A 26,105-nucleotide genomic window follows, 5' to 3' on the forward strand; every position below is an offset into this window, starting at 1 on the left:
TCAGGCAGATTTGGTGCTGCTGGCAGCCTGCAACATGGGTTCCATGGGGAGCAGTGAATCAGACCCCTCCACTAGGAGAAAAGACCCTCCCAATATATGTCAAGCTGTAGGATCCGTATCCTATTTTAAGAAAGCCACTAACACTTCAATACAAAATAGTCCCTCTTTTGTTATTTTCTAAATCTTGCTTCACTCCCCCTTCCATTGAACTGAAATCAGCATCCCCTTAATTTCTCAGCTCGATTTTCTATTCTTTTCTTCCAACGAGGTCTATAGAGGGATGGGGTGTTCTCCGAGCAGGATGACGTGCTTCACAGAGGCAAGCCAAGTAGCTACTTAGGCAACCACTAAGTCTAAAAACACTCGTTTCCATCCTTCTCAACACGTGTGTCCGCATAATTCCATGCTCTCATTGTCATGCAAAGAGGCTTGTAGAAGAGGCCGGATACACCCAGAAAGCAAGAACAAACTAAGCTCATTATGTTCACCAGAGATCCCACCACATCCTCCACTTACATAAAGGAGGGCTTTCCATTTTGGGGAATGTAGCACACAGGCCACTGTGGAGAAAATTTACCCCAGGGCAGAAAGGCTGCACAAAGCACTTGTTATTGTTGAAGCGCCACTGAGCATTTACCCAACCTCCCCGCCCCCCGGGAGAATCTCAATCTGGCTGGGATGCAGGGGACCCCATGAGGTAACCCGAGCAACAGGCTACGATGGCCCCTCTCTACAACCAGCACTCTACAGAGAAACACTATGTCACCATCTCCCCATCTCTTCTCTAGCCAGTTGGAATTCTGCAGGCACACATGACCTGCAGTCCTTGAAAGGGAAGGTTCTGTTAGAAGAGGGCAACCTTTAGAGTTTGCGCCACTGTCACTTCTACTTCACTGAATAAAACAAGAAGTTGCACAGGAATTAAGTTCATGATTGCTGAATCGCTATGCTGCCCTCCATCCACGCTTAATGTCAATAGACTCACGTGTAAGGAAAGAGGGTGTGGCACATGCTTTGCCCAGCCACTCTGAATACTGCCCACTGGGAAGTGCATTTTAGCCTGACTCTGCATGGGCAAGAACCCCTGGAAAGTCAACTGGACATCAATCTGGCACCTGGATGGAGCGAGATGCTGTAATGTAGCCTTGAACTACATTGGGTGCCCTCACTTTTATCCATCTCACAAGAGCAAGGCACATATTCAGTGCTTACAGAAGACAACAGTCTGTATCCCAAAATATTTGTTATTTACAGGTACTTTTAATTAACTGATCATTCAAATTGGTAATTTTGCGGCACCTTTCAGTACCAGATTCGAGCTAGAGGGGGGAAATCCTGCTTGTCCCATTGGCATGCCCTTTCTGACCAGTGCATACAAACCTCTCCTCTACCACTGGCTGGCAGATGACACACACTTACAACTAGTTGTGCCTTTAACACCTACAAGTCCCATCTTGTTTTTAGTAACACATTCAGCTCTTCAGCATTCCATGCTTCCATCCCGAGGGTGAGGGACAAGAACTGTTAAAGCCATCCCTGCAACCTGCTGACCTCTGCACTAAGGAAAGCCAAGGGTTTCTTTGTATGGTTTTATTTTAGCCGCACCAGTTATCAATCATGCTACCTGCTTTGTTTCTTTAGATGCCATATTTTCAGCAGCACTCCCTTCCCCCATCCCCTCACCACTGAAAACACTCAAGAACGCAGAGCAAGAAAGTGCTAGCAAATGGTCAAGCACAAGCATGTCCTTTCTTTTAGCATTACCTTTCAAGGAACAAACACATAGTCTATTTCTTCCCTCTGCCCCTCTGGAAGCATAGTGACAACATGCACCAAGTGATTCCACAAGCAAATTCATTAACGTATCAAGCAAAACGAGTGGGTAAAAAAAAAATGAACCAACATACCTGAATAAGAGAAACATTGTGTAGACTAAGTCTGAAGAGGTAGTTCCTGCAAGAGAAAAAAGAAGAAAACAAAGTCATTAGATCAAAAAGAACTTTAAAAATAAAGGAGAAAGTGAGAGGAAGTCATATACTTTCTGCTAAATGGTATAATTATTCATGTATACAGGCAGCAAGCCTTTCCAAGAGCAGTGGTTCCATGATCCAGCAAAGGAACAATAGGAAATGCTAAAACGGTGTCTCTTGTTTCATAGAAATATAGGGCTGGAGGGGACCTTTAAAGGTCATCTAGTCCAGACCCAACTAAACCTAAACCATTCCTGACAGGATTTTGTCCAATTTGTTCTTAAAAACTTTCAATGGCAAGATTCTACAACCTCTCTTAGAAGCCGATTCTAATGCTTAACTATCCTTATAGTCAGAAAGATTTTCCTAATATTTAACCTCAATCTGCCTTGCTGCAGAGCCAAACAATTACTTATTGGCTTACCTTCAGTGGACATGAACAATTCATTCTCATCGTCTTTATAACAGTCTTTAGCATATTTGGAAAACGTTATCAGGTTCCCCTCACACTTTTCTCAAGACTAAATATACCCAGCATTTTTGTTTTAACATTTCCACATAGGTCTGGCTTTCTAAATCTTTCAACATTCTTCCTCTGGATTCTCTCCAAAACAGGACAAAACACTCCTGGTGAGGCCTCCGCAGTGGCAAGTACAGCAGGACAATCACCTCTCTTTGCCTGTCTTTTCATTAATTTTATAACAAAACTCTGAGCCCATTTTGAGCCAAACTTTCCAATGCCTGTAATGCAGCTATACAAAGAAACCTTAATGACTAGGAGCCTGATTAAAAATCTTCAGTTGGTATAAGGCCCGTGGTGCTACCCCCTCCTGTTTCTCTTCTGGGAGTGGAGAGGAGATGGACTCAGGAAGGTGCAGAAGAGAGCAGAAAGCAAAGGAAAAGAGCAGCTGCATTCTGCTAAATGTTCTCCACACACAAAACCTGCAGTGAAATCAGAGTGCCCTAAACCTGTGTTCTGTGTGGCACCTGCCAATGCACCCACATCTATGCCATGATGTAGAAATGTACCAAGCAAAGAGGATTCTTGGGCAGACAAGTAGAGGAAGGTTCTGACAGGATAGTTCTTGCTGCCAAAGGCTACAGGGCAGGGGTGAGCAAGACAGCATCTGCCAACCAGGTCCAGCCTGCCAACCCGGTTGATCTGGCCTTCAGCGGCCCTGACACTCCTCCCACCCCCAGGCCAATCGAGACCTGGGGACAGGGAAGAGAGCAAGGTCTCCTCCCCCTGCCAGGGGCATGCAGAACCAGAGGGAACCATCAGATGTTCAAAATGGCTGGTGGTTCTCACTAGGCACCACACTAGGCGGTTCTCACTAGGCAGGGTGGGGGGGGGGGAGACTTTGCACGCTCCTCTACCCCCAGGCCCTGATTGGCCAGGGGAGCGCATGAAGTCGCCTTCCCCCGCTAGGGGCATGCGGAGCGTAGAGGGAACCGCCAGCTTTTCAAAACAGCTGGTGGTTCTCTCTAAGCGCTGAACGCCCCTGGCAGGGCAGGGAAGGGGGAGAGGGACTTCACATGCTCCCCTGCCCCTAGTAGGTCAATCAAAATCTGTGGTCTGGGGAGCACACAGTCTCCTGGCCCCGCCCCTTCCGCCTGTGGCCCCACCTCTTCCAGAGTGTCCTGCAACCACTTCAGAAATTTGTGAAGTGGCCCCACTTAAAAAATTATTGCCCACTTCTGCTACAGGGGATGGCCAGATGGCTATAGGAGGCAACTAGCCCAGGCATCCCCACAACACTTTCATAATCTGTACAGACCTCAAGAAAGAGCCACAAATTGTTTCTTTTTTCCCCCTGTAATCATTTGTGTTATGCAGGTTTTTATGCTTAATAATCTTGATTTAATGCGTTCATATTTCCACCCAAGCCTAATGAATATATTAAATATAGTACATTAATAAATATAATAAATAGAGAAAGACTAGCGTAATCCAATGGCTGGAAGTTGAAGCTTGACAAATTCAGACGGGAAATAAGGCACACAATTTTTGACAGAGTAATTAACCATTGGAACAATTTATCCACGGCTGTGACAGATTATCCATCACTGAATCTCTAAATCAAGGTTGGATTTTTTTTCTAAAATAGATGTCATTTATTTGGGGAAGCTGTATGAAGTGTGTTATACAGAAGATCAGATTAGATAATCACACGGGTCCCTTCCACTCACCTGCACAGGAGTAACTAACACAGAGGAGCATGAGACCCTTAAAAGAGCCCCCATCAAAGCAAGTCACAGACAGTAATAAATTAATGATTTCCTTAGAAGCATTTAGGCAGCGTGGCCTAAAAGAGCACTAGACTGGAGTTCTAGTCCCAGATCTTTCATTGGCCTGTTGGATGACCTTGGGGAAGCCACGTCTCTGCCTCAGTTTCCCCACCTGTAGCATGGGGGATAATGAAACTGACCTCCTTTGCACAGAGCTTTGAAATCTATCAGATCTATTTACCTGCTGATGAAAAGAGCTAGGGATTGTTATTATTATTAGCAAAATGCATCCAATGTATCTTTCCAGGTACTTAAGTAATAGCACCTCCACAAACCCAGTAGTTCTTTCATACACGTCCCTTCTCCTGGAGCTGCCAAACCTCTCAGATATTCTGTTATTAACCAGCTACCGACTTAAGGTTTGTCTACACCATGCTGCAATGCACACCACAGGGTTTTCATTCTGAAAGCGCACTAACCCATTGTGCACTAACTGGTCTGCGTACAGCCTACTCATGCACACCAGAAGTTCCCCAGTGCTCCGAATTGTAGTGGTGTTTGAAGCATGTACTAGGTTGAAGCATAGTCAGGAAACTTTAGTGAAAACGAAGAGTCTACACAGACCAATTACTGTGCAACAAAGTAGTGTCCTTAGAAATTATATTGTAGTGCACATTGCCACGCTGTGTAGAGAAACCCTTTAACAAACATTATGCCCTGCAAAGAGCTCTGTTTAACAGACCTTTGGACTAGGGTTACACAAAGCTACTTGACTAGGAATTTTGATCCGGCAGCTGATATTTCTTGGCCCCCTTAGGAAAGTATGCACTAATTTAACAAAAATAGCGTGGCAGCTCCAGTGTGTAAGGCATCATGAAATAATCCTGTTCCTGAAGGTGTTAAAGCATGTCACAGGGCCTCAAGTCTTGTAACACTCCAAGGAAGGAGTTCTCATGATAGCTGGCTTGGAGTTGGTATCCTGTTGTTAAGCAAGCTATTTAAATGCATTGATTTTGAAAGTCACATAACACACATTCCAGTTCCTTGTTTTAGCCTTGTGAAACATGGGGTGGTTTGATTGAGTGATAAACTTTTAATATTAGATTTTTTTCCCCAAAGAAGAACAGGTTCAACCAAAATCTTTTAAAGAAAGAGGCATGTTCAAAGGAGATAGTTTTCCTTGCATCCTAAAGAGCTGCAGAAAGAACAGAGTCTATTTGAAGAAAAGCAGGCTCTATCTTTGCAGAGATCACTGTGTGGTGTGCACACATACGCATCAGTTGTGAGCTGTGGTCAGGTGTCACACAATCCTCCAATAGTCAAAGATATTAAAGTTCACACAATTATCACAATGATTTTCCTGCTTCTTCATGTTACTCCTGAGGGAATTCAGTGCCAAAAAGATAAAAATTCTGCACCCAATATTTTAAAATTCTGTGTATTTTATTTGTCAAAATAACACAAGATAATCACAACAGTTTTAATTATCTGGGTAATTTGTTGCAAAATAACAGCAAATACGTCTGTAACAATACAGACAACAAAGATTCAGGAAATGTTGTTTGACAAATAGATTCCTTTCTAGATGTATTAATATGGTACTCTGAACAATAATGCATTGAGACTAGAAGGCAGAACCATAATTCCTGCACCCCCCAGAAGCAGCACAATGGCAGTGGGGAGACAGGGAGAACAGAGAAGCCAAAGGAAAGGAATTGCTGGGAAAGATCCTGGGTATAAACTTGAAGGGTTATTGTGTATTGGTGGGGAAAGTATGGAACAGGTTTGGTTGAAGAGAGAAGAGGGATTGTTATGAAATGACCCCTAAACCTGCATCCCTCAGCCAGCCCCTTCCCGTCATTTTCATGTGTCCCTGCACCCCGTCTCCATGTGTCTGTATCCCTACTTAGCCATTCTCCTTCCCCTTGTAGCTCTGCACCCCTCCCCCTTTGCCCATATGGCCTTGCACCTCCCTCCATTCAGCCCCAACCCCAGTCTGTCCTCCCAAACTAGCCCTTATGAGCTCCTGTCCGTTACTCCTCCAAGCAGCCCCAGGCTGTTTGTCTCACATCTCATCTCCTGACCTGGCCCGACGAGCTGTGAAGAAAGCAGGCTCTTAATTCTTTCCTAGCTGGCTAGAACTTGCTAAGAGCAGCTGCTGCGTTCTAGAGCCACAGCTGCCCTCCGGGGGAAGCAGAACTGCTGAAGTTATTTTTTGCTAGGGCAGGGTGGGCAAATAAGGCCTGTCGGCCACATCCAGCCCACCAAACATTTGGATCTGGACTGCAGAGGGTCACCAGGACCTTTGTGCTTGCTCCCTGCCTGCTGCGGCCCCACACAACGCTCAAAGTGGCCAGCTTGCATCCGTGAGGCACGTACCCTTTGAGAGCAAGTGGGACTCCACACCTTCCCCCCAGACTCCATCACCATCCTCACAGCCTTCCATGGACCAGAAACCAGCCAATGGGAGTGCTTGTAGGCACATGGCACACAGAGACCCGCTGTTCCCAGCCATTCTGAATAGCCTGTGGGGTTGCAGCAGTCAGGAGCCTATCTGAGGGTCCCACTGAGCCGCTAGCTGAGAGTCACCTATGATAAGTGACTGACAGGCAGAGCCTGACTGTGGAACCCCTATACACACCCACCCTCTGCCCCAGATCACAACCCCCTCCTGCATCCAAACTCCCTCCCTGATCCAGCATCCTCTCTTATACAGTACTCCTGCCCCAGATCCGAACCCCCTTCTGTACCCAACTCCATCCCAGAAACGGCACCCTCTCCATTCATATAGTAGAAAAGTATGCACGTGCGCACACGCACACGCACACACACAGACAGAGCTACTTACCAAATGCTTGGAGTGGCCCCCCCACCATTGAAAATTATTGCCCACCCCATGCCAGAACTGCTTCTCTGATCTAGCACCATCGTGCCCTCTGATGGGCAGAAGACAGAACTACAGACATTTTGCAGCAGAAGCTATTTTTGTCAAAAAATTAGAAGTATTTTCATGCACAGCTCATGAAATATGTGTATGCGCAATAGCACATAATTCCTCCAGAAGTAATTTAATACACAGCTCTGCCTTGCAAACACTATTGTGTAAGAATGCAGTCCTATATATTTGCCATGTCTCCATGGAAAAAAGTGGGCCCCATTTACCAATACAAAGATTTTGTTTCTTATTTCTCACCCAGAAAACTCAACATGACATTTAGGATCAAACGAGGTTCTTTTCTTCTCACATATCAACAGTAATAGAAATTCTGCTGACCATATTATGCCGTCAGTGTTGCCTGTTCAATTCTTTGACTTTTAGTGACTTTACAGTGTTATAACTGAAAGAATCTAACAATTTTACAGATGATGCGCAAGAAGCGATAGAATCCAGATAAGTTGTTCTAAGGTGTATTGGCCCTGCAGGGCTAACAGGAGGAAAAATCAGCAAAAATGTATTTTACTTCCTATATTTAGCAACTGTTACCCTGCATATACCCAGGTAGAAGGAAGATCTGCTGAGTAAGAAGGCACCATTTTTACACAGTCACTTTTAAAAGTAGAACTGTGATTTAAGGCCCTTATTTGAAAAGGTATTTACAAAAGGTACCTCAAAATGCTCCCACTGACTTCAGTGGGATATGTGTTTAAAGTCACATGCCTGTTTAAAAACCTTGCTGAACCGGAGTTTAAATCATCTGGAGGTGCAGAATTAAGGAACACGCAAGCGCGCCATTTACATATTGGCAGAGCTGCCAACCTTATCACACAGGAGCACTACATAACCCAACGCACAATCTGATGTTGGCCAAACAGACTCTACGTAATTTTAATAAGATTTAAAGTCACGAGCAGTGATTTATGTTTTTTATGTTCAGCTTGTTTGGTGTGTATTTCTACAGAAACAAGCTATGTACAATACTGTCTGTTTAAAAACAAAGAAATCAGTGCATAAACCAGGCATCAGAATTACAGAAAACGGGACAAGGGAAACCATAAAGAATACATAACCTTTTCCCAAATTATAAGCAAAGCGCTACCTGGAGCTGTTATCCCAAGCCCCGCCAAAAACCGTATGAAATTCTCTGGTGAGCCATGTATGCCCTGCAGGCCATAAGTTAGACCCTGCACAACTGGGTGGGGAGCTGAGCCCCACTTCTAGTACATTCCCACCAACCTTACCCTCCTCTCGCACATTTTTTTAAAATAAATTTCAGTTATTTCCTCTTCACAACAATAACTTTTTTTTTTTTAAATTAACAAACCTGCAGCAGACCAAACTTGCCAAAGGAATAACTTTCTGGTGTAACTAAGTTATCCTACGAACACCTTTCTCCTATAGCTCTAAACAAAAAACTGTGTGAATACATTTAAAGGGACAGGATGGTGTTCACTTCCCATCCAAACTGTCCTCTTCATTTCCTGTCCTAAATTTCCAGGCAAGGTGACTTCAGAGTTGGCTGCATTTCACAGGTGAGTAGTTCTAGTGATTATCATTTGTAAAGTGCTCTGTGCCTTTTGGGATAAATAGGATCATATATATCATAATATATACCATCCAAGCTAATTATCATTATTCCTTCTCTTATTTCTCACTACATCTAACTCATTTCTAAAAATTCCCCTGTTCTTATTTCTTGTATTTCAGTAGCACCCAGAAAGCCTCAACCAAGACCTGGTTCAATCGTGCAAGATTTCCTATGTATGCATAGTAAGATCATGCTTTTTTTCTAAGTCCCCAATTCATAAAGAATAGTGATAGAAATGTAGCCGTCTTAGTCTGGTGTAGCTGAAACAAAATACATTTTCTGTTTCAGAAAGTATTTTGTTTCAGCTACACCAGACTAACACTGCTACATTTCTATCACACCTCTAATACCATTAGCTCACAGACATTTACCTTTCCCCACCTCCAATATCATTAACTCACAGACATTTACCTTCCTTCCCCCACCCCCATTCCCCTTCTGTTCTGAAATGTGATTTGTCCTTTTCATATGTGTTCACTTTTTTTTTAATGTATCCTTTGGTATATATGGTTGTGACTATTTTCTTCCACTATTTGATCTGAGGAAGTGGGTCCGGCTCACGACAGCTCATCATCTAATAAACCATCTTGTTAGTCTTTAAAGTGCTACATAGTCCTGTATTCCAATTCATAAAAGCACTTATGCACATGCTTAAGTATAAAGCCATGTTTAAATCCTCATCACATCAATGGTATTTAGGCACATGTTTAAGTACTGTTCTGAAAAGGAATGTTTCCCACAATCTGGGCCTACTCCCTGTTTATTTGCAGGTTTCTTAGAGCTTCACTACAGTACAAATCCTAAAGATAGAAGTGTTTATTAACTGGCTGGCCTGAAAATGATTAAATGTTCCTCGTACCTACCACCACGTAGTATGAGTTGTAACAGAAAGGGAGAAGTCTAGATGCATCTTAAAGAGCAGAAAAACATATCCGCTTAAATCTCCTTCCAGTAACATTCCACAGTCAAATCTTCTTACTAAGTAGCCATCTCACTTGGCCAAGTGCACCCTGGCTGAACTTTATCACACATTTCCCACATTCTCCCTCCAGAACTGCCTTACCTTGAAACAACTGCACGGAAGGCAAAAGTATGTCATCTCCAAAGCACGGAGCAATGTGACTGCAAGAGAAACCGGGCATTTCTAAGGAGAAGCCATTTAACATGATCTTCAACAAAAGCCGAGATCTCCTCTATAGGGTTTATAAGTATTTTACAGTATACTTGAAGCACACGGGTCTACAAACAGATGTGTATTCTGCTCTCTGAAAAACCCTCTCTCTTTTCAGGCATCAAGTCTGTCAGAACAATGCCTACTGATTAAAAGAAATCTTCCTTCTTATTAAAAAAAACATCCTGATCCGGAGCTCACTTATGCTGCTATAAATCAGGAAGAGCTCCAATAGAGCTTTACCAGTTTAAAATGATGAAATGGGGTGGTTGGTTTTCACGTCTTGTTTCCATCTATATTTACCATCTCTCTCTAAAACCACACAAAACAACTCAGCGGTGCGTCAGAATGACCTCTGCTGAAGACTGCAAAGTTACACATTTTTCCAGTGCTGGTGGCTAGTTGGGATGCACAGAAGCAGATAAGGTTAATTCACAATTAAAAGCTTGCTTGTGGGTGAGGAATGCAGAGGTGCTGAGAGAGAGAGGAAACATTTTCTATTTTTGGGACATTACCTCACGGATACAGACTGATTCTTCTAGAAAAGGGAAGTTTTAAGCCAGCCATGGACTACAGCATCCTGACATGAGTTCTGAAAAACTAGAGAATTAAGGTATATCAGTGTAATTATGGGAAGGAATGTTCTGTATTTGTGTAACACCCAGCACAGAGAGGTCCTGGACCACGAAAGGCATTCCACGAATATACTAGTGATCAGTACTGGATAAAAGCAGGCAAGACAAAAACCAAGACGCAGACTGAGGTGTAAGACAAATCCTAACATCTTGCTTTGGCATTGTGCATGGCTTAGGACTGAACACAAGACTAGCAGCCAGGAGCTGCTGCCTTCTCTAATACCTGGGGACTAGAACTGAGGTCTGCAGAGCACAGGACAACTGATATTCCCACAGTGCCACCAGGAAACCATGCAAAGAACACTGTGCAATAGGCACCGTAGGAGTCCACAGCCAGACTATCATTCTAACACTTGCTTACAGGTCCTGGCTCTTACAATGCCTCCAACTCCTGCTTGATGACTACTGTCCCTGGCGGGACTTCAGTCCAGCTGTGACTCTTAGGCAAAACTGCCTATGTCCTTGTTCCTCTCACACTGCAGCCATAGGCCTGAAGAATACTTTGCATGACAAACATAACTTAGTCATGCTTCACCAACCCTCTTTTACAGGTGGGGGAAAGAAACAATGGAAAGGTTAAGAGAACACACATTAAGGCAGGAACCGAATCAGAATTAAACCGCAAGTGACTTGACTGCCAAATCCTATGCTAGCCTGACCTACAACATCCTTACTGAGGCCCAGATGTGCTTTGAACTTCTAATATGTCTGTGTATTCCTCTGATGTTGCCATCTCAAGAAACCCAGGACACTAACAAATGATTCCAGGCTTCTCACTCAGGAGTTGATTGCATGCTGACTCCACCAAGGGATGTAGTAATCCCTTCAGCAAACACTACTCTACTGATTCATTTACAGGGCCCTACCTATGGATGCTGGAGGAAAGCTGATCTGCCAACAACTCCCTTGCAACTTGTAATCTCATCAGCCTGTAATTTTGTTTCTATTGAAGAAAAACTTGTCTGGAACATCACTCTTTTTAAAAATCAATGGTTGCTCAACAGAGAACTGTACTAAATGGCACATAGTAATATGATGCAGTTACTCTGTGCGCAACTGCTTTTCCCATAGCAACATTTCTCTGAGATGAATCTAGGTAGAGCTACTGTAGAGTCCTCTTAGCTGGGACTGTCTTATAGGCAGCAGATCATGCCGATTAATCATATGTCCCAATTTTAAAAAAAACAACCAAAGACTTTGTGGCTGTCACTGTGCTCATCATAATAATTTGGTCCCTCACACTGGCAATGAAACTCAAGACTCTCCTGATTCCAAAAGCACTGCCACCTGACCAGCCATGGCAGAATTCCCACCAGCTGAAGCAGCACAGGGCTTAATCATGCAGTTGAGCAGCTCTGGTTCTGCTTAGTAGAAGGCAATGGTGTGCATGACAGTTCTGAACAAAATACAAGGATAAAAATAATATTCAGAAAAATCCTAACAGCACAGAAATTCAGTGTGGATATGTCTTAGCAGTAGGAATAAATTAAAAACAAAATAGGGAACTTCACAATGAAATTCTTTGTGAAATTTCCACCCATCTACAAAGCTGGTTGAATTCCCTCTTCCCCAAAATCTCATATTTGGCAAAGGGGAAATCACAAAAACGTCCATGATACTTCCCCCCGACTAGCTCTGATTATTAGGTTCTCTCGTTCACCCTTCTGACAGTTCAGGATATTCTCTTACACACTTTCCATGCAAGCTGTAATAATCTCAAACTATAGGGCTTTGACCACTTTCCTAGAGAAACTATTCCACATCCTAATCCATCTCACTGTTGGCAAGTCTTTCTTACTATCACCCTGTTACTTCTAATTACACTCTCTTTGGCCAACTTAATTCCTCCTAGGTGTTTACATCTTTCACATCATTGGGTAGCCCCTCCCACCCAACCTCCTTAAACATCATCACTTAGACCAAATATACTTATTTAACTTCTTCAGTTTTCCCCTCAAACGCCAGGTATTTCCTACATTCTCTGTACGCAAATGAAAGCTTACAGGGCTGGTGATGCTAATTCACTGCTGACCAATCCCCTTTCTCTGCTCCTGCTGAGTTCCTTATGCCCTTTGAACTGTACAGAAACTTTGTTTCATTTGTAAGCAGATGAAGAAAGAACCACTTTGGATATCAAACTATCCATATAAAACTGCCCTGTCGCAAACTTCGTACCATAGACAAAGCTAACAAGTTCATTAACACAGGTTAAACACTGCTCTGCTGCGCCACCCAGTGGTGCTGAGGGGAGTGCATTAGAAAAAAATAAAAAGCAGTGGTTTTCAATCACTTTTCATTTGCAGGCTCCTAAAAAATTTCCAGTGTAGGTGCAGACTCCTCTGGAAATTCAACCTGTGGACCACAGATCCCCATCATAGAAGTCAGACTGAAAACTGCCTGAACAGAATTCAACATTAGATGCCACACAGGCTCACCATGGCATTTGACACAGTGTGAAAGAGGGCTTCGATAGGAATGATCACACTTCTGGGTTTTGACTTGCAGATGGGTGTAGTCACATACTTCGATCAAAAAATGGATCTGAACTTTTTATTATTTTCAGAGTCACCTTATACAGATCCCTCAGACAATCAAAAGAACCCTCGAGTTAAAAACCACCGCTCTAGAGCTTTCAGAACAACATCGTCGTCATGTGTTTGCTTGTACTCAAATTTCTGGAACATATTTTTTTAACTTAATTATCCAGTATGGGCTATTAGAAGCAAAAATTTCTCTCCTGGGTGGTTTATTCTGTGATCACTGACATGGATTTTATCCGAAGTACCAGGCACATTTGCAGTCTAACCCTCATTGGTGAGGTCAGGATGATTTTCATAGAACCCATGTCCTGCTGAGATGGTCTTTCACACAGTGATGTCAGTGAAATGATGTCTTGAGTCATCCGAGACCCTCTTTCATTTGTGGATACGAAAGTGATGAGAGGCAGGTCATGTAAGGTAACATACCTGATTAAACAGGCTATTTGGCATAAATGCAGATAGTGCCATCCTGAGTTATAACCGAGGAACATTTGTTTCCATTGCTAACAAAAGAAAAAAATGGGCTAAACTACCTATTGTCACAGATTCCATTTGTGGGAGATAACCTCCTATTTGTTCAATTGCAGCAGTAACTGCTCATGTGCACCAGCCAGCACCAGCAACCTATGTCTGTTCATTTGAGTCTATTTTCTATATATTCTGAAGTTCTCAAAATGCCCATCCTGAATGCTAGGTGCATGTACAAACTTTACACAGAAAAAGTTAAACACCAAGTGCCAGTGTCCAAAGATCCCAGAAGCCACACAATTTTTTCTTCCATCCTCCCCTCCTCAACAGATACCCGGATAAACAGCTAAGACCTGGATTGTGACATGACATCAACAAATTCAGGCTCTTGGGAGCTCTCCCCTAGAAGGTCTCTAGCATGTAACTAGGAGCTGCTATCTGAAGTGCCTGAGTGAATGCCAGCTATCAAAGTGCCATATGAAAAGGAAGCCCGTGTATTTCAAAAGCTTGTGGCTTTCACCAACAAAAGTTGGTCCAGTGAAAGACATTAACTCACCCACTCTGTCCCTCTAATATGAAAGGTAAGTCTACCTTGAACTTCCTGAGGATCAATCCATATAAAGCTCCATGGATTAAAGCCTGCATTTTAAATCACATTTGTTTCCATGGGTAAAGATGCTCCAGGCACTCCTAATTAAGCTTTTAACTAGAAATAATGTCCATTTACACATTTCTCATCTTCATCCATGTTTTCTCACACAGATGATCAGGCTGTTTCTTTTAACAAATTCCATCAACTCTTGAACTTTCTCTGTAAATTTCGAAGGAGGGTTCTTCTCTCTCACATTCTTTCATTACAAGAATTGTTTATTTTCTAGCACTGGGATGTGATTTTTAAATCAGACTGCTTCTTGTGTCCCTCGAGAAACTTACCATGGTAAGAATGAAGGTTATTTGATTTTCTGAATTTCTTTCCAGCTTCTGCAACAGATTTCAGATACCTTCCTACCAGTGATATAATCAGACACACACTCCTGCTCTTTGCTTGATCACATTCCCATGAATACATCAACTGGCAGAGTAATTTCTCAGCCACAGATGACTTGGTAGGGGGCAAACCCAGCAGGAGGCTGAGTGATATGAATACAAGGGATGATAACAAATGGCACTAACTCATCTCAGTCACTCTCTCAGAGAAATATTGGATCAGATTCAGGGGTGAATTCAGGACTGCACATCTTGTCCCAGTTGACAACTTGATAGCCAAAGTGCTATTCAATCTCTCAACGTACTCATCAGACTGTGGGCGAGAGCAGGTCTGTGTGTTTTAATTTCTACGTGGGCACACACTGCCTGATTTTCAGAACTGCGGAGTACCCACAGCTCTAGCTGTAGTCAATGGGATCTATGTCCGCTCAGCACCTTTGAAAATTAGACTCTTGAAAGATGCCCACATGAGAAAGGATGGTTCATTAGCTAAAATACAAGATTAGAACTCTGAAGACCCAGGGTCAAGGTCCCGGTTTGCCACAGACTTCCCTTGTAACCTTGGCCACATCACTTAGCCTTTTGACAACTGAATTCTCCATCTGAAAAATGGGACAATATTCTCACACTCCCCTTTTGAGATGGGGAATTCTAAGAGATTGTGAGGTACCCACATACTATGGCGATGGGAAATAGCTTAGACAGACTTTAATACTGGCATTCTGTACATTCCCAGGTGTGCCAAACGTGTGTATAAATTCCTGAACCAGGACTCTGCCACAGTCCTAGTTTCCTGGTTTGCAATGATTTTCTGCCCATGCAACATAATCTGGTAGCATTTGTTCATTTTATGGTTCAGCGGCAGCCACACTCCAGCTACAACGGAAGATGCCCTGGGGCTGGAAGTGATGCTTTCCAAGTGGCACAGGTTTTACAAGTTTGACAGCACTGTTAGGCACTTTCTGCCAACTATTCAGGTAAAAGCCTATTTTCGGCCAAAAGTCTGCTCAGAAGCTGCTATCTGAGATGCGAAGCTCCAGGGCTCCTCAGAGAGTTGCAATCAACTCAGGTCGCTGGACCTTTAGGCTAAGGATCCCAGAGATTATTTTAAATCCTGCATATTTCTGTAAGGCTGGAATTTAGGTAACACTTCTGCAGCTTCAGCCCTGTCCATCCAGTCTCCAGACCTTAAGCTTAGCTAGTACAGAATCTTTTTCTTGTTCGTGCTTTACCAAGACCTATGTATAGTCCTGTGGCACATTAGAGACTAACCCATGTTAATGAGGCTAATTAAGTGAGCTGGATGTGTCCCGTACATAGCTTTTGTCATGGAAATGCAGATTTTAAAGACAGGAGAAATTGGCTTGGTAATGCACCCTAGTAGTTAATGTCTTTGTTCAAGCCCAGGGTAACTGTGTCAAATCTGTAAATGAATTCCAGTTCTGCAGACTGTCCCTGTAGCTGGCTAGTGAAACTCCTTTGTAGAAGAATGTCTACTTTTAAATCCACGAAGACCCTATAGTCCATGGGTTCCTAAACTGGGAGGCGTGCCCCCCTGGAAGGATGTGAAGAAATTCCAGGGGGGGGGGGCACGAGGCGACCTAGCCCTCCCCCCCCCCATCAAGTTTTGCTTTTTGGGGGGTGGGGCATGAGGGTTTTTCAAAAATCAAAAAGGGGGGGTGATGCCAAAAAGTTTAGGAACCACTGTTATAGTCAGTGTCCGTTGGCATTGGGTGTACCCAGGTGCCATACCACCTGTTTACCAGTACCTGACCCTTCCAAAGACAGAGAGACACTTCCAATAGGACTTTTTTTATCTCTCTCCCTTCCCTTTGGTACTCAGAAGCAGTTCTTTTGACCTGTTCCAGAATCAGCATTTCTAAATCACATCCTGGTTTAGCAGACCCTCCCCTTAAAAACATGGAGCTGCCTTTTTATCAAACACTAACAGGAATATTCCATCCAGCTCTTAATTACTGCCCTACAAAGCACATAGACCTCCATCACTGATCGCTGCAGTCCGAGATCAAATGAAGGCAACAGATCATATTACAAGAGTTTATGGAAACAACCTCTGCACTTCAGAGCCCATGTGAATTCTATGAGGTACAGACCTTTTATAAGACTATGTAGCACTTTAAAGACTAACAAGATGGTTTATTAGGCAATAAGCTTTCGTGGGCCAGACCCACTTCCTCAGATCAAATAGTGGAAGAAAATTGGCACTATCCATATATACCAAAGGATACAAGAAAAAAAAATGAACACATATGAAAATTGTGCCAATTTTCTTCCACTATTTGATCTGAGGAAGTGGGTCTGGGCCACAAAAGCTCATTGCCTAATAAACCATCTTGTTAGTCTTTAAAATGCTACATAGTCCTGATTTTTGCTTCAGCTACACCAGACAAACACGGCTACATTTCTATCACTAGACCTTTTATAGCTCCTGATGGAGCTGGTGGTCCCCTTGTCAGGCTGAACAATGGAGACTACTTGTCATGATGCTTTCTGGCTACTTTTCCACAGCAGCACCTCACCTTGTGGCACAAGGACAGTCTACTTACAGAGGCTTTTCACATCCACAGTTCCAGTAGGCTGTCTCCTCAGAGCTGACTTTTCCTGCAGCTTCCTTCTAGGGGAGGCTACATGTTTCCCTTCAAGTTTCCCAGTTGTTCCCATTTATCTGAGCACCATCCTTCTTTCAGCCAAGCTGTTCTACTTCCGTCTGTAGCCATGCAGACTGTCTCACAGCGATTCAACTATCTCCCTTTTCAAACTTTTATTTTCTCCTAGCCAGAAAGTTCTCGCACTGCGCAAATGTTGGCTGTAGTCTGAATTGGGTCCTTGCAATCAAATCTCCCTTAGCTGTTCCTGCCACTGCCCAACAGGTAATGAGGCAACACTGACCTAGCACATCTCTAACCCTTCTGAGATGTGCTTGGAAGGGTTTCACTATAATGCAGTATACATCCTCCACAAAGTCCTTGATGCCTTTTTCCCAGCTTACAGTTTCTTGACCAACAGGCAGCAGGGCCATAACATGCTTACACTGAAGATTCAAACAGTTGCTTTTAATTTACCATTTACACTTTTCACCTCAGCCAGCTACAACATTATCTGCATCTCTTGCTCATTCATTGAATTAGGAAATTTAGGTTGTCTCCTTCATAAAAAAACATTTATCTTTGAGCAGCTAATTCAGGCTTTTCTGTCCAATCCATTCACCATCTGTTTAACTCTGGCAGAAGGACAGAGTGTTCCAATCTGCCTCTTCTTTGCTCCAGTATTTGGAATAACCTCGTCCCTGGCTGTTTTGCCACTGCAACACCGTTGTCTGTAATTACTTTTAACACAGACAGACATCTCTTATATGTGACATCAAGCAGCACGATGCTGCCACCAATTTGTTACTTATTACTTTGAGGTTTCAGATTTTCTGGTTGTGCAAATATATTCCTGGCTAATAAAAGAAAAACATCCATAAGGAAGGCTGCACAGCAATGTTAAATGTGAACTCTAATAGTGGGGGGAAAGACCATCATCCCAGGTACGGCCTTGCAGAGAGATGGCAGCCCTTCAATAATGAACAAACACAGTGTAACTAAAGAACTTCACTAGACAACCACCAAGAGAGCTCTGTCCTGATTTAGCAGAGCTATGAAATACACTGGCCTACTAGAACTTTGCTAACCTCTTTGCTAACAGCAGCTTCCTCTTTCATTTTAATTGCATTTAAAATGGTTTAAAAATAATAGTGATTTCAATTCTTTGCAATTTTATTGAGATTCTAAAATCCCTATATAATTACAGCCCTCTCTTTGAGAGAGAGAAAGAGAGAGAGATAGACACACACAGAGACAATTTCCCCCGAAGCTAGTAACCTGCAGAGAAAGAGCTTGAACAGCAATCCTGGTCTAATTAAAAGATTATCTTTACCTTGCTCCCACAACGAGCTGATTCCTGTTGGCATCCAGCGCGAGCTGAGAAAAGTCTTGCACACCTGGATAGGTGAAATTCGACACCCAGGGCTTCAGATCTGGAAAGAAAATGAAAAAGCAGAAAACAATGATGCTGCTCCAGAAACAGCGAGTTCACTCGGACATCCACTACTCGTTCTCCTACTGAGTATCCATCAGGTGAAGATATTTACTAATCTATTTAGGGCACTTCTCTTTATTCTGAGCAGAATCTGCAAAAGCTCCATAATAAAGGGAGGCTCTCTCAGCAGTTATTTTCCCATCCATTATGTCCAAAGATCGAGAGTCACCATTATTTCTGAACAGACATTATGGCGGCTTGGTTTATTCACTTATTTTAAAGTCTATGTGCCAGATTCAGAACTGATGTTAATGGTGCCATTTCACTGAAGCACCATCCAGGGTACAAAGGCTGGTCTAGCGGATACGATATTAGGCTGGTAACCAAGACACATGGGAACAATTCCTAGCTCCAACACATACTTCCTGTGTGACCTTAGGTAAGTCATTTGTTCTATTCTGTCCTGGAGTTTCCCCATCAGCGAAATCAGGATAGAACTTTCCTAGTTCAACAGGGGTGGTGTTATAGGTGTATGCTGATGAAGTCATACAGTACGTAGAATTCTTCACCACATTTGAATACAGCCCTATGAGAGACACGTCTTATTTATCTAGCTTGGATTTGCCATGGTAGGCATTCCCTCAAATTGCAAACACACACAAGTTAGCCAGTTTTATTGCTTAGAATCTATCTTCAAAGGGGTAAAACTCCCACTGTAGTCGATAGGAGGCCCATGAGAGCCTCATCAGTTAATACACTAACATCTATTAAAAGATTCAGGGGACAATGTTTGTGATATAATTTTTAGAAGTATTTTTTTAAAAAGAGTTCAGCTACACAGCAGTTCCTAGGTGTAATGGTAAGGCATATATCAACTGTTCATGCCAGAAGAAACCATCTGATTATTTACTTTAGTGCCTGGTATAATGCAGGCCATAGAATTTCACTGTTACCTGTGTACTGAGCTCAGTAATTTGTGTTTGACTAAAGCATATCTTCCAAAAAGCAGTCTTGAAGACATCAAGATAGGGAGAATCCTTCAATTCCTTGGCGAATTTGCTACAGTAGTTAATCACCCTCTCTGTTAAAAATGTATGCCTTATTTCTAATTTGGATAAGTTCAAACATTCAGGATAGCGGAGGCAAAAATAAGAACCATACCACACTACCTCTCTAGTCCTCCTAAGATCACAGAAACAAAATACTGTGCTCCCATTAGGGTGCTGCTGACAGCAGAGCTGGTCAGAAACTTTCTGATGAATTCATTGAAGCAAGATGCTTTGCTGAATCTATTACAGATCTGACACAACTTTAGTCAAAACACAAGCAGGTTACCATTGGAAAACTGCCAGTGTTCCAGGGTTCACAGTTCTGCAGCAGAGAGTCCTGGCTGGAATAGCAACCATTGTTCAATGAATAGCATATGTGACACTGACAAGAATGTCCATTTCATTTATCCCTTTTCAAGGAACAACATGTTTCAGTGTTCCCAAGCCAAATTTTCCAGAGTCTTTGGTTTGCAAGATAGTCTACTAAAATGAGCACTTTGAAAGCAAATTCCAAAATACTGAAATATTTAGTTAATCAACTCCTCCCGCCAAAGTTTTGGCCAGATGAAGCTGAAAGCTTAGAAAGACATCTAGGATCCAGCGCGGTAAGAGATTACATGCCAATCCATGGAGCAGTGATCCTTTCTACCCACCCATCTGTGACAAGGAGCATGCTCTTCTGTTCTGCATAAAAGACAGTAAAACTTTTTCCGTGACTGGTGTTTTTCAAAATGTATTGTTCATGGCCATTCCATATTACATGTGTGTGCTTGCCACACGCTCTGGTACTGGAAGTTTTTCCTTCAGCAGTATCTATAGGGAACAGGTTCTGCCTCTCTCCCCCGGAGTAGCACTCTCATAACGCAATATAATGGGCATCACCAGCACTTCCCATCCTCTGTTCCTTCTTGCCCCAGCAACTCCGACAATGGGGAAGGAATGTGGGTCATGGAATGGTCATGAGCAACAGATCTCAGAGAACACCAGTAATGGGAAAAGGTAACAGTCTTTTCTTCTTCGAGTGCTTGCTCATGGACATTCCATATTAGGTGACTCACTCAGTATCCAAGAAGGCGGGCAGGAGTTCATGGACGTGAAGACTGCAACACAGTTCTGCCAAATCCAGCATTGTCTCTGTCCTAAGGCCTAAAATGCCGTTAAATTGGTTAACTAGTTAAACATATTGTTTTATAGGTTAACCGATTAAATGGGGGGGCTGGACAGAGGGAGGCCCACCAGTCGGGCTGCTGCAGCCTCTGTCTGCGGCTGGCCCCCCCATGGGACTGGAGCAGCTCCATCTCCTACTGGTTAACCTTAACCTGCAAGCCTCACTGGTGAAGGGTGAGGCTTACCGGTTAACCAGTTAAACATTCACATCCCTACTCTGGCCTGCTGAGTGATGGCATAATGTGCCACGAACATGTGGATAAAAGACCACATCATGGCTCTACAGAGTTCCTGCATAGGGATGTGTGCCAGGAAGGCCACCGAGGATATGTGAGCTCTAGTCAAATGGATTCTGACAAGCACTGGTTGGTGGGACCCCCACTAGCTTCTAACAAGTTTTTATGCAAGAGGTGATCCAGTTGGAGATCCTCTGCGAGGTAACCGGACGGCCCTTCATCCTATCCACGAAACTGCTGTGTTAATTTATGGAAAGGCTTGGTGCATTCTAACGAAAAAAGCCAAGGCCCTGTGGACATCCAGAGCATAAAGACGCTTCTGTTCACTGCCCTTGTCTGGCTTGGGACAGAACACTGAGAGGAATATGTCCTGGTTCATATGGAAGGTAAACCCCATCTTTTGCAGGAATGCAAGCGGGGATGCAGCTGGGACTTGTCTTTATAGAAGACCATGCTTGGTGGTTCTGAGGGAGTCCTATGGCTCCTCCAGTTCCTCTACCTGTAGCCCAGGTTAAATGCAACCCTCGCCCATAATTTCTGGTGAGGCTTAGTGTCATCCTGAGAAACCATGTGAGGGGGCCCAAGATGACCTCATCGGGCGACAATAAGAATGATGCCAGTACCACAGGTTCTTCATCATCCATCAGTAGTCCAGCAAGCTGATCCCCTGGGTCCTCCTAGACTAGGGATGTGAAAGTGTAACCATGTAAATGGTTAACATGATGGTTACATGCAGGCTCCCGGGGAGCTTCCTGCTGCCCCATGTGTAACCATGTAGCCTCTGAAATTTTCAGCGGTTACACAGTTAATTACATACATTTCCTACCCTAGACCGGTGGGGTCTTTCCCCTGACACCTTGAGCACTGGAGGGGTTTTGGATGTTAAGGTTCCTGGCCTGTCCAAGGTTCCTGACACTGAGTAGGCAGCTTGGGAAAGCTAAGTGAACCCTGCATGGATTCCATGAGCAACATGGTACTGGCCCCTGTGCTTGGGACCACGGTACGGGCTTCAGTGCTGATGAAAGAGATGGCACCACAGGCACAGGAAGCTGTCCCGCAGTTAGGGACCCCTGCTTCATGCTGGAGCTACAGCTACATGCAACCAGGATTGGGCGTCACGGAGGCTCTTGCCTGAGACCAGTCCAACTGAGATGAACATCTTGGTTGGGTCTCGGTGACTGATGGTGCTTGATGGATCGGCATCAGAAATCCAGAAATCTATACCTCATGCTATATGGCTGGTACTGAAATGTGGAAAGAGCTATCGCAGACGGAATACTGTGGGTTCTCCCTATATATAGTGATCCCCTTCTCAGAAACTGATGGTGAGCCAGTGGCTTCAGTCCTCAAATTGGTCCCAAGAACTATATCGAACACATGGTGATACTAGAGGTTGGTCTTGGTGCTCCTACCGGCAAGGCATGGGGGAGGACTCCACTACTCGACTTGAGCTGGGGCCCAACTTCCCGAAGGGGGTCTTAGCTTGCTCCCAACCCTGTTCTTTTCTTTTCAAGAAGTAGGAAAACATTCTCTTACAGCCTCTCTCAACTACTTAGTCAGAGCCGGGGATGGGGATCAGTGCCAGCTCGTGGACAGCACCAGCAGGGCACTCTGCTCCAATGCCGCAGGGTTAGGGGTCATGTCTGACTTTTCCTTCAGTGTCAGAGTGAGAGCCAACTTCATCAGGAGTGCTGGAAGTCAGTTGCACTCCTTTTTAGTCCTGGGCTTGAAGGACTTCCAGAGACAGCATTTTTCACTTGTGTCCTTCGCCCAACATAGCTACTATGGGGATTGCTTATGGACAGAGGCCATCTGCAATGATCACAGGGGCTTGAAGCCTGGGGAGTGGGGCACGCCCACCTCCTGGCTGTGTCCAATTCATGACAACTGAAGACTTTAAACTACTACTAAAGGTAACTCATTCAACTACTAACTATATATAGGGTGACCCCACTGTAAGTTGCCCCGGTATAAATAATTTCCATCAGATCGTCCTTGACACCTGTAGGGACTGATGTGTTATAAGTCCTTCCATTTCCCACTCTTACGTCATGCACAAAATCACCCAATTTGCACAAATGGAAGTCAGCCGCGGGGGAAAAAAATTCCCCACTTTACATCATTTCGTTATGCATCCACGTTTTTTGGACCGAATCTTGGATGTATAGCGGGGATGCCCTGCATAACTAAATTACAGGTTCAACAAGTTCATAAGATCGGAAACAAACAACGCGAGCCAACACAGCAGACATTCTATGCACCCTCAGTGGTGGCAAGAAGGAACTGAGGGGGTGGGAAGCCGACAGCGCCCCTTGTACTGTGAGATGTGTGGAGGGGAGGGGGCTGACAGAATCGCCAGGACCCTGGTCAAGGTAGGGTGGCCAGCTCTACACTTCTGGAAGGGGCGGGGCCAGGAGCAGCCAGCCCTCAGCACCACTATGCCCTCCCCTCTCTCAGCACAGCTGGGAGTGCATGGTGCAGGGTTCTAGTGGCGATTTAAGGGCCCAGCTGCTGCCATGGCTTCATAGGCGTGGCGGCAACCGCTGGGAGCCCCGGGTCCTTTTGAATCCCCAGGCGCCAGGGCAGTTGGCCCCTTCCCCTCCCACGTGATCGCTACTCCAGAAGGCACCAGAGCCAGTCCTCTACGGATAGTGCTGAGGGCAAAACTTCCAGCATCTTTGCACATGGCAAGCACACACGCCTAATACGGAACAGACGTGAGCAAGCACTTGGAAGAACAACGTACAGATTGCAATCAGCCCCTTGGAGCTTTTTAAAATCAGCACATTTCATATACGCACTAAGTGTGGGGTATGGTGCCTCATTGTAGGAAGGCTCTGAAGTTCTCTGTGCTGCAGTTCCCCCATCTCTACAGAGGTAGTAATAATGCTTCCCGGCACCACAGGTGTGCTCACTGTTTGCAAAGCACTTTCAGGTCTTGGCCTGCTTTGCAGAGTGTGCGGGGTATAGAACACACAAACATCTGGCCCTGAGGCCCCTTCTCATTCCAGCAATCAGGGTGGACAGATGAAGGCTAAAAGTGGCCTGGAGCCAACATAAGCTGGAGACGCACCCTGGACATTCTTCACCCAGTCTCCCAACACATCCTCTTCACCTCTCCTGCCTTTTCCTAGGCTGACTCTTTCTTCCAAGCTTCCACATTCCCCACCACGGTCTCATGTCTCCCACCCACAGCTGAATTTGTTCCCGTGTGAGCCATCCCCGCCCACTGCAATCAATACCAATTTAATAGAAAGACATGAGGAAGGCAATAACTCTGCCAGCCAAGCTAATCTTCAGGCACTTCCACCTCCTGAGCAATTCCCTGTCACCTTTAATGGTGTGCTATCACCCGGGAGGTGTGACGGTTTCACCTCCGGCAGCTCTGACTTCTTTTCCTTTAGCTCTTTAGCTGCAGAAACATTTCTGAGCCAAGCAGCAGATGCTGTAAGAATAGCACCTTTCCAGGCAGGTGAGTCAGCTGGGCATTCATGCTGTCTAATGGGGTCAGTCAAACGCCATCTATCTAACGGAGGGGAGGGGAAGGTCAGCACACAATAGAGCCTTTTAAGGATCCTACTTTTATGCCCTAATTTCTCTGTTTTTCTTCCCTCCTGCCAACTTTCCCCACCCTTCCTTTCTCCCCCTCCCCCCAACCCACTCATACAGTTTACTGGAAAGAGGATTTCTTCATCTGCTATTCTAATTGAAACATCCTCATTTCAGAGAGGTCTGGTCCTCCGCTCTTCCTTTTAAATAGCAAGCTCTGACCAATCACAGTACAAAAACAACAAGCAGCTTAATGAAAAAGCTGTAGGTGGCTCAATTCTTGCTGCAGTCAGATGAAAGATCAAGCAAGCCTATGAAATAACAGCTACTGTCCTGCTTTCTAGGAACTCCTGCAGGTGGGTGCAACTTATTAAGAAACCCTTTCTGATTATTAAATTAAAGGCTGCAAGCCATGATCTTCACAGCAAAATTAATCTTTGATAGGCATGTCGCTGGAGATTATTAAGCTCAGCGTGCTTCCCAGCTAAGACAGTCTAACTGCAAGTTATTGGAATTAATGCCAAACGGCACATTATCCTCCCCAACCTTCTTTTTTGTTAGAGTGAATGGATAAAGTCGGAATGGAAATCTAAGCAGCAAGGGAGGATGTAGGTCTTTTTCATTCAACACTTTAAATCCTATCACTCAGACCACAGGCATCCCCAAGGGCAGCTGAGTGCTTTTATTTTACAATGAGCCTCACTTCTGCTAGAGTAAGTATTTGGCTGGGCCTGTCTCACCTTAGCTGAAGTTTACACATATGGACCCAATGAACTCTAGCATTTGCTTGCATATGACCTTTCTCCAAGAGCTGATTTTTCAGAGCCGTCTCTTTCATTTGGCTGGAAGCCCTCCGTGCTGAGGCATGTTTACCTTTGCAAATGTATCTGTTTTTAAAACACGATGAAAAATTAAAACCCAACGCACTAGCTTGGTACGTCGGCAGCAGGGGCAGGAAATCTCGGAAACAAATGACTTAAAGGCAATCTGCTCATCAAGGCCTTCTTTGTGCTTTACATTTCTATTTCCAGAGGGGTTAAGGAGCCACACTGTGGCTTTCTCCACGTTAACACCCCAAAGTGTAACGGTTTCAAATACACCCCTGTATCAGCGATGTGATCCAGACCATCTGAACTTTTGCTGGCCTATTTGTGGCCTAAGTTGGTTCACAAACATAACTGAAAAGACCCAGGGCCTTCATAAAAGCCATCAGTCTTTGGGATTTCTTCTGCCCTCCATGCATGCACGAGGGTGGGAGAAAAGACAAGGAACTTGTTGCATTTTTTGAGGCTAAGGTCAGGCACAATGCCATTTGGGAGGCAAATCACTGTTCCTGCTAGCACTTCGCTGTGCATTAATCACCTCAATGTAAACTGGGTGGGCGAAAGGGCCTCCAAAGGCCGCAGAAGCCAGTGGGATTTTTTCCAGTAATTTTTGGGTTTTGGATCAAGCTTTAGACATGGAAAGTGCCTTAGAAGTCTCATTAAGATCCCGTTCAAAATCCCATGTCTCCTCCAAAACCCCCATTCTCTATCTC

General features: G+C 44.3%; 1 protein-coding gene across 10 annotated transcripts in view; it reads right to left on the bottom strand.

Moving 5' to 3' along the window:
* SEMA5B (semaphorin 5B) overlaps window positions 1-26,105 on the bottom strand; it is a 381,163-nt gene that overhangs the window by 137,046 nt on the left and 218,012 nt on the right. For all 10 annotated transcript variants that reach the window (XM_075933113.2, XM_075933119.2, XM_075933111.2 and 7 more), the window contains 2 exons: window positions 18,466-18,565; window positions 1,908-1,953 (listed from right to left, as the gene is read on the bottom strand). In XM_075933113.2, coding sequence (XP_075789228.2) covers window positions 1,908-1,953; window positions 18,466-18,565 — 146 coding nt within the window. The remainder of the gene's footprint in view (window positions 1-1,907; window positions 1,954-18,465; window positions 18,566-26,105) is intronic.

This window comes from Pelodiscus sinensis, chromosome 7, assembly GCF_052426305.1.
Source record: "Pelodiscus sinensis isolate ZL-2025 chromosome 7, ASM5242630v1, whole genome shotgun sequence".
In the NCBI taxonomy this organism is placed as follows: domain Eukaryota; kingdom Metazoa; phylum Chordata; order Testudines; family Trionychidae; genus Pelodiscus; species Pelodiscus sinensis.